The sequence below is a fragment of the Lepidothrix coronata genome, unplaced genomic scaffold (genome assembly GCF_001604755.1).
Source record: "Lepidothrix coronata isolate B3197 unplaced genomic scaffold, Lepidothrix_coronata-1.0 Scaffold229, whole genome shotgun sequence".
NCBI classification, from domain to species: domain Eukaryota; kingdom Metazoa; phylum Chordata; class Aves; order Passeriformes; family Pipridae; genus Lepidothrix; species Lepidothrix coronata.
In genome coordinates this window covers 1,046,290-1,060,886 of record NW_016690409.1, presented here as the reverse complement: position 1 = coordinate 1,060,886, position 14,597 = coordinate 1,046,290, and the positions used below count along the sequence as shown (strand labels likewise).

Below are 14,597 nucleotides of genomic sequence, written 5' to 3'. Positions count from 1 at the left end.
CCAGCTCAGCCCGGCTCAGCTCGGCTCAGCCCAGCCCGGCTCAGCCCAGCCCGGCTCAGCCCGGCTCGGCTCAGCCCAGCCCAGCTCAGCCCGGCTCAGCCCGGCTCAGCCCAGCCCGGCTCAGCCCAGCCCGGCTCAGCCCAGCCCAGCTCAGCCCGGCTCAGCTCGGCTCAGCTCAGCTGGGCTCAGCTCGGTGCCGCGCGAACCGCGGGGGCAGCACCTGGACTTGCCCACGGCGCTGTCTCCGACCAGCAGCAGCTTCAGGGTGAGGCCTGCGGGGTCCATCCCCAGCACCGCACGGGGCCGGGGCCGGGGCCGGGGCCGGGGCCGGGGCCGGGTTCAGGTCGGGGTCGGAGCCGCCGCCGCCGCCGGGCGCCCTCAGGGCCCCTCGCGCCGTCCCGGCCCCGGCGGAGCAGCTGCCGCGGCCCCGCCCCTGAGGCGGTGGCTGGTGCCGGGCGGGGCGGGAGCGGGCCCGGCTGGAGCCTCTGCGCCAGGGGAGCCTCCGGCTGGCGGCGGAGGAGGCTCGGCCATGGCCGAGTACCAGATCTCGGTGGAGGAGCTGAACGACCTCCTGGCCAACGGCAGCGGCTGCTACAGCCTGCCCAGCGCGCACAGCAACGAGGTGGTGCCGCGCATCCACGTGGGGAACGCGTGAGTGCGCCGGGCCGGGGCCCGGGCGGGCGGCTCGGCGGGGGCGAGGCCGGGCCCGAGGCGGGCGGCCCGTGCGCCGGGTCCTGCGGGCGGGGCCGGGCCGGGAAGGGCGCTTTGAGCCGGGGCCAGGTCCAGGCTGCGGGGGGGGATCTGCGGGGTCTCTGCGGGGCCTCCCGCGGCCTGGCCCGGGCCGTGCAGCCGCGGGTCGCCAGCCCAGGCAGCCGTCAGTCCTCCTGTCCAGGCCAGCCTGCCCGCCGTCTGAGGCTCCTCCTGGTGACTGACACGGCAAACGTTAGGACAGCTCATAAATGGCATCTCCTACAGTGTTCAGTACCCTGTTCAATTCCCAAATCCCATTTGGTAAAAGTGTCCTGGTTATGAATGCCCAACCTTAGTTTTCCTGTCTGCTTTAATGTGTGTGGGTAACTTGTTCTTTGTTCTTAATGTGCTAGAACTGCAGCTGTGTTGTAAGGAGTACGGAAGGCCTCTCAAAATTAATATTAAACTTAGTGACTGTAAGGGAAGTGTTGGTGAGGAAACAATTTTGCATGAACATAACAGTGTAAAATAAAATATGTTAATATGCTGGCATTTTTGCCATTAAAGACTTGGTCTATTTGGTTATAATCCCATATGGCATTGGTTTATAGCTTCATGTACCCTTAATTGCTGATGAATAGTTCTCCAAGAGTTGTGTTTTGTGCCTGGTAAAATAATTCATCTCTGTTCAAAAGAAACACCTCTTACTAGTGTTACTCGTGGGATGAGGAACTCTAAATCTTCCATGTTGAGAATGGACAAGATTCTGTGATTTTTTTTCAGGAACCAGATGAAGCTGATGTTAGCATCTCTCAGCTATTTGGAGAAGCTAGCATTTCAACATTGAACATGATGCAGCTGGAATGAAATGTTAAGGATGAGAGAGATCCAAGGACTGTTTGGAAAGGGAGAAACAAATGGCATACAAATACAGTCTTTTTCACCTCTAGCTGTGTAAGGAAATAATCTATAAAATCTGCAGAAATCATTCACTGGGAATGAGTTTGCCTCCAGGGGGGGCAGTCTGTGTTGCCAGATTCTTCCATGATTCCAGGATTGAAGTTCCTATTGATCCTGACCACTATCAGAAACATGCTGATCTATATAATATTAATTAAACCATGTACTCACCCTAGTAAGTGTAGAAACTCCCAGTTGAATTAACACTTTTTGGGTTGGCCTTGCACTGTAGGATTCTTGTGTTGCAAGCAGAATTCCCCAGACACTGATACTTGTACCATGGCACAGATGATGTCCTGCCAGATGGAAAATCTGTCAACATTTGTTTGGGTAATGAAGTCTTACAAATATTTGGCTCATTGCCATAGTTGCTTGGCACGGACAGCAGAAAATGTAGAAGCTTCACTCATGCATCAGGATTCATCTGCTTACACTGAAATTTAAGGGGTGAAGAGTCATCAGGAGCAAAGGAACACTCAGGATGTTCATAGCCTTGAATTACGTGAAAATTGTGAGTGAATGCACTCAGAGATTCGTGTAGCTATAAACCAACTAATTTGGGTATTTATTTTAAAATTTCAGGATACCTACATGTCCAGCCAAAAGCCTTAGGTGCACTGCCATCTCACAGAAACTTGTCCAAAATAATACTGCATAAAGGCTTCTCTGGAGTTCAGCTTGATATTAAGACTCGTATTTGCAGTTTATGACTTGAGCTGTAGGAAGATTTTCCAGAATATTTCTGTTTCTGCATCCAGTAGACACCTATTGAAAGCTGCTTTTATAAACAGTAAAGGTATTTATGTCTGTCTAGCCTACCTCTCTCACAAAGTAAGAAATGTAAGAAGTGAGTTATCTTTCAGCCAAAACCTTCTGTCACGTTCTGCTAATGTTGACCAGTGGGCTTAGGTTTTACTGGGAGACTGCACAATGTGATAAAAAATATGTCTGGGTTTTTTTCTTCCCAGGAAAGGGAGGCAAATGTTGTGACCGACATATGGAAATAACCAAATTCAAAATGAAAAGTAGCAGGTTTATGACAAAAAGGAGTCAGTGGTCTCCTCGTATTATTTAATGGTTATCTCCTCTTACTATGGATTGTGTTCCAAGGCACGAGTAGAGATTTGTGCATGGTCAGTTGTGTTACTGAGCAGATGGATTTGTTTGCCATTGTACAACCTGGAGCTTTTATCAGAGCTTATGGCATTAGTTGGACCTAATTAATTGTCATCATCAACCCTGAAAGGCATGATTATTATGTAGCATTCTGCTCAATTGTTCACTAGTAGGGTAGGTCACTCTTTTAGCCACCTTTAGATGGAAGCTGGTGGGTTTGCTACAATTATTTGCAAAACCTGAGGAGTTAGAAAGGGCTTAGCTGACCTAAAAGTAAGCATCTTAAACATCACTCATCTAGATTCTTGTACATTCAGATATTGATTTCAGCTAAGACACTAAACATTGTAATAGTTGTGATGAAAACACTGAGTGTCAAAGACTGAATTATATCACCATGTTACTGGCCTTTGGATAGCCTTGCTGGATCTTTGCATGACTTCAAAGGTGTTGAATAGCACAGGGGCACAGGACTACCCTGACCTTTGAAGGTGCAGTAACATTTACTCACAGTTACTTTCTATCTTCCTGTGGCCTGAGAGGAGCTAGTGCTGTTTCACAGTGCTTAAAACTGCCCCCTAAAATGTCATTTTGTCTGGACTGTCTGCCAGTGTAGCAAGTACTGCTTACCAAGTTCTGCAACGCTGGTAGCTGAGACTAGAGGCCTTTTATAACTGGGTTTTAAATAATCTTATGTGAGTGGATTTTTTAAATTACCTTATGTGAGTGAGTTTTAAATTACCTTATGTGAGTGAGTTTTAAATTATCTTATGTGAGTGAGTTTTAAATTACCTTATGTGAGTGGGTTTTAAATTATCTTACGTGGGTAACGCTTGATCTTAGAAGTTAGTATCCTGGGCTTTGTGTTATCATCTCCAGGATTTTCTCGCTTTGGTGGGAATTTCATGTTCAGAAAGTTACAATTTTATGCTGCAGTAGGATCTAGCAGATTAAGTTTCATGTGTGCTCTCCTCAGTTGTCAGCCAAGAAAGCAGCGTTCTCTCCTGCATGAGTAGCGGCCGTGGCTCTAAATATTTTTGGTAATTTTTAATCTGCAGCTAATTCACTTCTGGGAGCAACATATTTCATATCTGTTAACAGAAAAAGCATCATAAATACTGAGATGATTTGCCAAATTCTGACTGTTTCCTTGACGCTTTTTGTCACACAGGTTCATAGCCAAGAACATCATGAGGCTGCAGCGTCTGGGGATAACCCACGTTCTGAATGCAGCAGAGGGGAAATCATTCATGCACGTGAACACTAATGCAGAGTTCTATGAAGGCACAGGCATCAGATACCATGGCATTAAAGCCAACGACACACAGGAATTTAACCTCAGTCGCTATTTTGAGGAGGCAGCTGATTTTATTGAGAAAGCACTTGCCCAGAAGGATGGTAAGGCAAAGGGAAATATCTTTCTGCCGTGTTTTTCTGTGCACTGCATGTGTTTCGTAGCAATTCGCTGTTTAAAATGGTTCTTTGCTCAGGTTATCAGCAGAACAGCCATTGTCAAGAATTCAGACCAAGGCCCTGGATCAAAGACACGAGGATACAGAAAAAGACAACTTAGTCTTCTGTTCATACATGTAGGTCTCCACTATGTGGCAAAGGGAAGTCTGTGGCAAAGTCTCTGTAGGGGTGACTTTGAAAAGGGGAACAGCTGCTGCAGCTTATAATAGTGCCTATCTGGGAAGATATGTTTTTATTTTTCCTTAGAAGTGTTAAATTACATGAAAAAATAATTTTAAAAAGTAAGTTCAGTGTCTAAAAGTTGGTATAGGACACTAGATCTTAAAATTCAAGGGCAGAAGTGATACAAGTAATGCACTGCTGAAGAATATTCAGCACCTGTTGTGTGGGTTTTTTCTAAATGTACAGTAAGGATAGGGACTGTCACCTTGCAGTTTTTATTACATTAAGTCATTACATTATTTTATGTGTTGATTGCCTCTTTATTTCATAGGATTGCAGGAAACCTGAAGATTATATTTGCAGTGTTGTTGATTGCCACATTTCTCTACAGTGTATTTCCCCCGAGCAGAAATCCTGGGACATAGTGCAGTGGGACAGATGGTGTTTGTCATCATCTGACTATTTCAACATACCAGTTATTTCTACACTTGCTTCATGACTGAGCGTGAAAAAGGAGGGATGAGTAGCCCAACAATTCCAGAAGTTCTTTCTCTAAAACGGGCAAAGGGCTACTGGAGCTGTGATGTGGAAGTAAATTTTACATCCAGCTTGGTGGAACTCACCAGCTGCAAAAGGACTGACATTATTTCACTTTCATAGCCAGGCTTCACGGACGAAGATCTGGGGAGGGCACGCTGGTGGCTAAAAAGGCCAATATGAGATAGACAAGTCTGGTTGCAAAAGGCACAGCAGAAGGACTCCTTATATATTTTTCCATATTTTGCTTTATACCCCAGCTGTTTCACGTTGCTTTTCGAGCACCCATTCCGGTCGTGGTAGTTTAGTCTAGACCTTCCTCGGTGACCAGTTTGTAGCCAAGGAAGTGCCCAGATTTTTACGTAAGCCAGGCTATAAGAAGAAAGGAGGAGAGGCCTTCACCCTCTCTTTCCTTTCAGCAGCTTGGAGGTGCAGGTTCCCTGCTGTTGAGTCTGTTGTGTTGGGGAGCGAGGCCTGGTAAGGCCTTGTCGACCTTGGGAGAGGGAGGTTGCCAGTGGTCGTTCCAGCATGACTTTCTGTTGTCCCAAGGAGAGTAGTAAGACAGTCTTTTGCTAATTCTTTTCGTTGCTAGATCTCGGGCTACTGATTGGGATATATATACATTTTATTTTGGTTTTGTTCCTTTTCCCTTCCCCCTTCCCTTTCCCTTGTGAAATTGTATATATATTTCAACTGTATATAACCCTAACATAAGTGTAAATATATTTATATATATATTGCTTTAACTGTCTCTCTCTCGTTTCGGTTTTCTCGGTTGTTTTTTCCCTCTTCTCCCTGAGGTTTGTGGGGGAAGGGGGACACACAACACACACACGACTTCTTGTGGTAAGGTTTGGAGACTCGGCAGGGAGCCAGCTTCAAACCCTCTCACGGGTCTAACCCCAGTCCCAACGTGTGCTCCCCCCAGGCCAGGTGTTCGTGCACTGCCGGGAGGGTTACAGCCGCTCCCCCACGCTGGTCATCGCCTACCTCATGCTCCGGCAGAACATGGACGTCAAGACTGCCCTTTGCACCGTCCGGCAGAAGCGGGAGATCGGCCCCAACGACGGCTTCCTCAGGCAGCTCTGCCAGCTCAACGAGCGGCTGGTGAAGGAGGGCAAACTGAAGCCCTAGGACGGGGAGAGAGCCGTAGTACTTTTTTTTTTTAAAGTTTCTCAGACCTTTAGAGGACATCTTAGGTGCTTTAGAGAGCCCCCCCAAACCCCAACCAGCCAGAATTCCTGCTCGTCCGGTGAAAGTATCGTTCTTGAACTCTGGGACTGCCTCTCGAGGTGGCACCAAATTGTGTCACCGTTTGGAGCTGTTGCAATAAAGAGGTGTTTTTAGAGGGATAGCTGTTATCACTGGAGTTATCTTCACGTGTATGTCAGAGCCCCTGAAGACTCCACAGCATATGTGGTTTGCATTGACACTGAGTGTGATTCATTCAAGCTTTGTCTTGTGTCTCACCAGAGCACGAGTTTCTGAAAGCCCCAACACGTCTCTTCACTCACTCTTTAAAACAAGCACTGTAATTTCTAAAGCTTCTTTTTCGTGCACAGAGGTGCCTGATGTTTGAATGTAGGAGCTGAAAGGAATGGAGAAGTGTATATATTTATGCACAGATGCACTGGTTTGTAAAATGAAGTGTGTGCAGTGTTTAGTGTGGATTTATGCAATACACAGTGTGTGACAGTAAAGCCATTCAGAGCCCATTCTTGATGCACACTGTATTTCCAAGAATAGTTGTACCTCTTGCTGTTGTGATTGACACGAAATAGTGTGTTATTAAATGCCCTTTTATTTTTGTTTTGAAGTCATACTAGAAAAAAATGTCAACAGCAAATGCTGAGGAAAAGACTTGAGCAAGGAAGAAAAAATGTTTGTATTTAGAAGTGCTTGTACTGGATGTATGATAAAGTCCTAAGTATCAGAATGTGATGGCTTTCAAAGTGTCTTTATTCCTTATTTACTGTCACTGTTTATCAACATAGAATAGAATGAGCACACATACTTCCAGCAGGGCAGCACAGGTGTGCTTTCAAAGCAGTTTGCAGAAGTATACTCTTGACTTCTTAGATTGCTTGCATGGTGTCATTAAACAGAAATGAGAATTGTAACCTACCACACTGTATAGGAAATATTTACTTCCTATTAAAATAAATGATGTCTGGATTCTGTTTGGCATACAGAGGAGCTGAGTCATTGCAATGTTGGGAGAGGGAGCTTTGTTTACAGTGTGCCTGACTTAGTGTTTAAATATGCACCTGTGAGTTGCAGGACTGTATTAATGCAAAGGAGCTTCCACTGCAAACTCGGAATTGTTGGTTAAACTAACAGAAAACAGGGTGTTCCCCTTTTAACCTGTGCTTTAATGTAGTTCTAGACTGAAAAATCTTAACCCTACTTTAAACAGAAACACTCTTCGTGTTAGTACCACATGTAACCCCAGAGCTAGTTTTGTCTACTCAGTTCAGTAATCAAAAATCACAAAGATCATACGTTGGTTTACTTCTGGTTATTGGGGTTGTGTGGTTTGGGGAGGGGGAGTGGCAAGGGAAAGTTCTGTGTAGCTTTATTGAAATTAAACTCCAGAGGTGATTGTTCTGCTTGAAGACCAGCCTTGTTCTGTTTCCTTGAACAGGATGGAACTGCCAAATCAAGTAACCTTTTCTCTTTTGTGTCCCTTAAAGTGACAAGTGGGGAACACTCTACATAATGTTTCCTGTCACCCCTCTACATTCAGTCAGTATTCAGTGCTTGCTTTGAATCAGGATGGTTCAGTAATAACGAGCAATAATCAAGTCCATGGGCTAATTACAGACCTGTTTGCTTTCTCCCCTTTTATCAGGATTAAATTAATTGCTTCTTCAAAATTCCTAGTTACTGATTTCATGCTGGGTGGCTTGGGAAATAGAATACTGGCCTTATCTTTTCTACAATACTGACTTTTTCCTACTGCAGTCTTACTTATAAATTATCCTTTTAAAATTTTTACTATGAGCATAGATTTTTATTTTTTTTGGTCTTGTCTCACACCATGTATTCTTAATACCTGTCTGCACTGCAAAGGAAAAAAATGGAGATTCATGTGCAGTCACTTTGTCTTTTACCTGTTACTTGGAATTCAAAGTTCCAATCCATTAAAGAGCTAAGAAACCATTAGGCATTAGAAGTTTGTTACCCTTCCATGAATTGTAAGAAGATAGGAGTTGTCAGATTAAAGCCAGAATGGTTTATTAATATTGAGTCTGTTCACCTTATGGCAATATTTTTGCACTTGGTCAGTATCAAGAACAAACCAAGACATTGGGGAATGTTTTTATATTCAAGATACTCTTTTACTTCACAGAACACTCTCACTTTAGTGGTAACTTCAGTGGTACTCTGGCCCATTTGTCTCAGTATAATAAAACTGACTGAACAAATGTTTTGTAATAATGAGGATGGAGAAGGATAAGTAAGACCATGTTATAAATTGATTTTACAAATTGAGACAATATGTCCTATTTTAAACTACTGATAGGCAACTCAGAAATGAAACCATTTCTGTCTCTGCTTTCAGAGTAGGCTAAAAATATTTAGAATGTCAGACCAGTGCTCCATTAATGGATCATGTTGCTGGCTGGCTGACTCACCAGATGGAGCTATAGGCTTGTTGTTCTTGCCTAGACAGTCATCCCTGGGTGCCTGAACAATACTATTGTATGAATCCAGTGTATGCTTATCACTGGAAAAGGCAAGCCACCAGGATGGTTTATCAGACTCTGGTGGGAGAATACTGAGATTCCATTTATTCTTGGCTGCTTGCATGAGATCACACAACAGCATTCAGGCTGTTGTGTTCACACTGTGATATGTGACACAGCAAAATTCTTATGAGGCACATAAAAGTTGCATGAGCAAGACTGTCTTAGCAGCATCTTAGAAAAAAACCTGTTTGAGAAGCAAATAAGTTCTTTATCACGTTAAAAACTGGGCTAGTATCCTTTCTGCTGTTGTTCTTTGCTGAGGAGGAAGATATATTGACACAAATTTGCTTTTCAACTCAGAGAGCTTGCAGCGTTCTTACACGCAGTGCTTTTCATCTCCTAGGCCTTTTATGCAGATTAATTAATTCTCACATCACTCACATCACCAAGCATAATCACGTTGTAGGAGAGAAGAGTGTCCAGTTCTAATACAGGCTTAGCATCCCAAAATGGAATTACAATAAAACATATTGTGGCTGCTAGTCCTGCATTTGGATGCTGTAATTCTAAGTCTGAAATAACTTCAAGAAATGTTCACTCCCCCTTTCTAACTTCATTAACTCTTAAGTACAAAATTCCTGGGCAGTGTGTAAAATATGAGCCACTGACCACAGATAAGCTTAAATTAAGCTTACAGCTTGGGGTCTGGATACAGAACAGAACCCCTTTGGCCCAGGTGTGGACAGAGTGAGCACCTGAAGTTAGAAGTGACAGAACCAACTTCAGAAACCGTTTTGGATGTGCCTGCCTTCACTGTAGCCTGGCAGTGCAAGCACTTTGGGACAGATGCCTGAGTCAGGAAGCAGCAGCAGCAGATTCAGGCGAAGTACATGATGCCAGTTCACCCCTTGTGCCTGCTCCCCTAATGGGTCTGATTCCTTCTTAGCAGAGTGGGCTGGTTTGGGCTGGGGTACAGTAAATTTTATTCCTGGTAGCTGCTGTGGGGCTCTGTTCTGGATTTGTGCTAAACACAGTGGTAATAATACAGAGATGTTTTTGTTGCCAGCATATCAGAGGCAAGTTACTTGACAACAGTCTGTATTAAAGAATTGGCTGAGGAGGAAAAAATCTTGTAAAAAAGAAAACAGTATGTTGTATTCCTCCCTGAAAACAGAGTAATTTCTGAGATGGGAAAGGAGGAAGGGGAACACTGTTGTATGTAACACAATGCATGATTTCTTTTAGACAAGGAAGACTACCACAGATGAGATTTTAAAACATGACACCTGAATACATCTTGGGCATAGATGCCCCAGGCATAAGGTCATCAGTTCTTTCTTTCTGTTGGTTGTATCATGACTGGAAATCAGTCTGGTCGTGTTCTTGTGTTCAAAATAAGCAAATGTCCTGTATTCAACCTTTGCACAGAATGTCAGCAGAAGTCGTAGTATGCACTGAATATAAAGCAAATGCAAACATTTGTTTGTTTGGGGTGTTTTTTCCAAGTGTTAAAAATGTAAGAGAGAGCACATCAAAAAGTATGATTTACAACATCCTGGCTGTTTACCCTGAAAAACGTATTCCAAACAGCTATTTTTAGGAAAAACTAAACAAAACAGCTTCTCACATTGAAATGAAGCTCTTCCCTGCTTCTTACACTATATTTGTGAAACAAAAGGCAGAGCTCCTGGTTTTGGAAGGGAGGAAAAAAGGTACCCCAAGTCCAATCATTTCCCTGCAGAGACTGACAAGCAGAACTACTGAGCTACAGTTTCTAGATTTACTTACTTTACACAGCGAGCAAGGGGAGGAGGAATAGCAAGAGCAAAAGTAAAAAGCCTGAAAAGCCTTTGGAAAAGACAATAGCCAGAAATTCAAACATGGATGGAGGTAGAAGCAGTTTTTAATTATAACATTGTTAGAAAAAAAAGCTGCAGAAAAGACTTGTTGGGTTTCAATTCATCCAAGTCTTGTCAATCACCATTTGTTGCCAGGCACAGAAATGAAGTGAATATGAGAAGTTTTTGCATAAGAGTTGTCGAATATTGTCACTAACCCACCCCCACACACCCATTTTATTTCACACTGACAAAAGCTGAGATGAATGAGTTGTGGTCTGGCCCTTCCCACTTCGTATAGTCATTGGCTGGCTTGGTTCTAAAAAGGATTTTAAAAAGGGGAATAATGTGCCTTTGCCTCGGATCTGAAGCTGTCAGGGTGCTGAAAAGCTGATCTGTGAGCTGCCACCATGCAGATCTCTTGGGCTGTGTGCGCTGTCTGTGTCTTGGCACAAATGGCATTTCGACCCGTGGAAGGGTGGCAGGTGTTTAAAAATGATGCTACAGAAATCATTCCTGAAATCACTGAGAACACAGAACCACCGATGGAGCAGACTTTCAGCAACAACAACACAATGAATCAGGCAAAACATGGAGGAAGACACATACAGCAAGCTCCAGACCCTAACGGTAAGAAAAAATATCATTATTACTGTTTTGGACCCTGAGAGAAAATTCGTGAAAGAATACTTTTTATGTGTTTGTTTATTAAAACTTTTAGCTGTGGCCCAAATGCCTTAAGTGATAAAGATTTACATCTACTGTTGAAGAAGTATGAATATAAAGGTCAGAAGGAATAGTGTGGGGTTTAGTGATGAAAACATGGTCTATCTGTTGAACATTCCTGCTCTGCCCAGTTGCTCTCTGCAATCTCCAATACATAAAACTTGTAGTAGATGTTGCTTAACATTTCTCTGTGGTTTGTGCTCTCAAGCATCGTGAGGAAATATCACAATTTTTCTCTTTAATGTTGGGATGAGGGAATGGGTTGACAGTGGAGATACAAGTTCTTAATATTTAGGAAGACCCACACTAGTTGTGACTGAGATCACACATCAAAAATGGCACATGGAGGTTGTGTTCAGCTACATGAGAGAAGTGTGCTGTTCACTGTCTTTTGCTAACAACCTGATCTTCCAAAAGATTCCAGCAGCCAAAAATGCTTCATAATATGTTGTCACATTTGACCAAACATCCAGCTTTGGCAGTGATGCAAAACGCATGTTTTGTGAGGAGAGGCAGAGGATGAGAAGCTAACACCCAGCTGAGAAAGGTAGTCTTTAAAAAGTTTTCCACTGCAGATCTGAATTATCCTTCTTTTTCTGGGGGCAACTGAAAGGCAATTGTGATTTTCTGCTGGAGCTGTCAGTGAAGGTGTTTAAAACATAGTATTAACAATATTTTAGAGGAGAAAGTAATGTTTTGAGAGTGTGACTTTAGAAGACTCTTACATTCCTAAGAGGGGGAGCACCTTGTTTCTCACAGTCAGCCCCACCAACCACCTGGTCACAGCAGGTTGGTTTTGTTGTTACATCTGAATACCTTCATTTTTTAGCCTTTTACTACTCTGACATCAACTGATGGGAATCTGCCCCACTTATATGTGTATATTTTTCAAAGTGGAAAGGACATTTACTAAAGAAATCAAGGGTAAAGGAGACTGGACAGTTATTCAAGATATACAATGGTCTTGCATACCTATTTTAACATCTTTAACACAAGGAATCAAAATTGTGGTCCAAAGTGGCCTGACCTTTCTGGAACAGATGATGTTGCATCAGCCCATGAATAATTTTGCACTGTGTTGAACCTACACACTTACAGGACAGGACATTTATGCACAGAAAATAAGCCTATAAAGCTGAGGCAAATGCCTGTATATTTAATTGTATATTTAATTGTACCTGTCTGTGTGTTATGGTGGTGCAATACACCTGATTCAAAGCATTATTTTTTTACAGACAGACATCATTTTCTTCAATGCTTAGGAAATTTGGGATTATTAGGCTACATGGACATGCAGTTCAGTTGTCACTATTTTTGTCAAAGCTGGCAAGGATTGTTTAATTTCATTAATGCAGTCCCTCACACTTTTAAAGAATAAAATCTTGCTAGCTGTACTTTGACAAACATAAATCTGAGCACCGAAAATCCTGTTTCTGTACTTCAGAGGAAAACCAAAAATTAAGGTGTTCCTCCAAATACTGTTCTAGCATTAATGACTCAGGGTCAGACTCCTCTTTTGCTGAACTAAGGGGGGAAGCACCTTGTATATGGTGAGGAGAATGGGCCTAACAAACACAGCCTTCTTTCTGGGAGCTGACCTTTGAAGGCTTTCACCACAAGCAACATTCCTGAGTTAAAACTGACCTTTTGCCTAAGAGAAGAACATTAACATGTGTTCATCTAGATGAAGTTATTTGACAAACACTTTCAAAAATCAAATTCTCTGTCTTCCAAACAGGTCAATTAGCCAAGCATGTCATTTGGAAAAAGGGGCACTTTTGAAAAAAGTTACATTCCTACAATTGGAAAGTTTGTCTAAGTCCTTAAAGCTAAAAAAATCATGTGTTTACTAATGTTTCATTTGCCTGTAGCTGTCCACTGAGAAAAAGGGGGGAGGGAAACTGTATAGTTCCTAATCAGCCAGAAGGTGCCTCTAGCTGTCTGAAGGAAATTATGTGGGACAGGTGGAATTATCCCAGAGAGCAGTAAACTTGGAAAAGCTGATGTCTGAATAGTGGGAATTCCTTAGAGCTGTTGTTACCTGCTATTCCTCTAACCTGGAACAGATTATGGTAGCTAAAATTCACTTAAGGAACACTTTCTTTGTCGCCAAAGAGTTTAAATCTGGAGTCAACATCTAAAGTTAAAGCAGAGCAGTGGGGGAAGGGGTTGCCCACAGGTAAATGAAGCCAGGAGAAAACTATCAAATTTCCCCATGGGGCTGCACTTCAGGAGCTCCACTGCCCCCCCTGCACAGCCCTGACACGGCATGCACCTCGCGGCAAGAGAAGGATCTCATTCATAAATTTGTACCATGTCATTCAAGGGGCTCATAATTAGAGCAGAAGCTGCGCAAGCGAGCGTTCTCAAATATTTCTCCCGAAAACCTTTCTGGTCGAGACATTTAGCTCGCGTCTGCCTCAGAGAGGGGTATCTCCCCTGGAAACACAAAAGATGGAGAAGTAATTAACGTGTTTCTTGCTTGCAGATGCTTCAAAAGATGGAGAAGTAATTAACGTGTTTCTTGCTTGCAGATGCTTCTGACTTCAGCTGCAGGGAGATGAGAACCACCCGCTATGTCACGGACGGGCCCTGCCGCAGTGTCAAGCCCGTCAAGGAGCTCGTCTGCTCCGGCCAGTGCGTCCCCTCTCACCTCCTCCCCAACTCCATCGGCCGGGGGAAGTGGTGGCGGCAGAACGCCCCGGATTATCGCTGCATCCCCGCCCACACCCGCACCCACCGCATCCAGATGTCCTGCCCCGAGGAAGAGACTCGGACTTACAAATTCCGAGCCGTCACCTCCTGCAAGTGCAAGCGCTACACCCGCTACCACAACCAGTCGGAGCTGAAGGACTTCGGGAAGGACAATGCCAGGCCTCAGAAGAACAAGAAGCCCCACCTGTCCAGAGCCAGGAGCAGCAAATCTAACCAGCACGAGCTAGAAAATGCTTATTAGGAGGTGGCTCTGGGCGACACAGACTTAGCAGCTCTGGATACTTTGCAAAACCGTCCAAAGGCACTCAGAGGCCACAGCATGACGTTCTGACTGCAGTAGGTTCCAATTCCTTCTGCTAAGCTGGGTCAAACGCTCACATAGGCAAAAAAAAAAAAATCTTTCAGATTGTAGCACTTATGGTCTGATAAGAAAATGAGACAAACCAAGCTGGAGGTAGCAACCTCTAAATTCAGTCTGAAAGGAGAGGTGCAGGTTGGAGGAGATTCACACGAGGTTGTGTGGCTTGTAGGAGCAGGCAGGCAGAGGAAAGGGAAGCAGTTATGGTGACAATCAGGCTTTGCTAGAAATCATTCCACCCACTTCAAGTGAAAAGAGCATTGAGATCCCTTTCCCACACAAGTGCCGTGATGCAGGACAAGCATCCAATTAGGGAAGCATCAGGAGAGT

General features: G+C 43.9%; 2 protein-coding genes across 2 annotated transcripts in view; both read left to right on the top strand.

Moving 5' to 3' along the window:
* Positions 1–7,129, top strand: part of DUSP3 (dual specificity phosphatase 3) — a 7,917-nt gene extending 788 nt beyond the window's left edge. The window contains exons 2-4 of the mRNA XM_017834071.1: positions 292–651; positions 3,938–4,164; positions 5,867–7,129. Of these exons, the coding sequence (XP_017689560.1) occupies positions 292–651; positions 3,938–4,164; positions 5,867–6,072 (793 nt within the window). The 3' untranslated portion in view covers positions 6,073–7,129. The remainder of the gene's footprint in view (positions 1–291; positions 652–3,937; positions 4,165–5,866) is intronic.
* A 3,749-nt stretch (positions 7,130–10,878) lies between these two features.
* Positions 10,879–14,150, top strand: SOST (sclerostin). Its single transcript, XM_017834096.1, has 2 exons — positions 10,879–11,098; positions 13,729–14,150. The coding sequence occupies exons 1-2, from the start codon at positions 10,879–10,881 to the stop codon at positions 14,148–14,150; spliced, it is 642 nt and encodes a 213-aa protein (XP_017689585.1).
* The last annotated feature ends 447 nt before the right edge of the window (positions 14,151–14,597 follow it).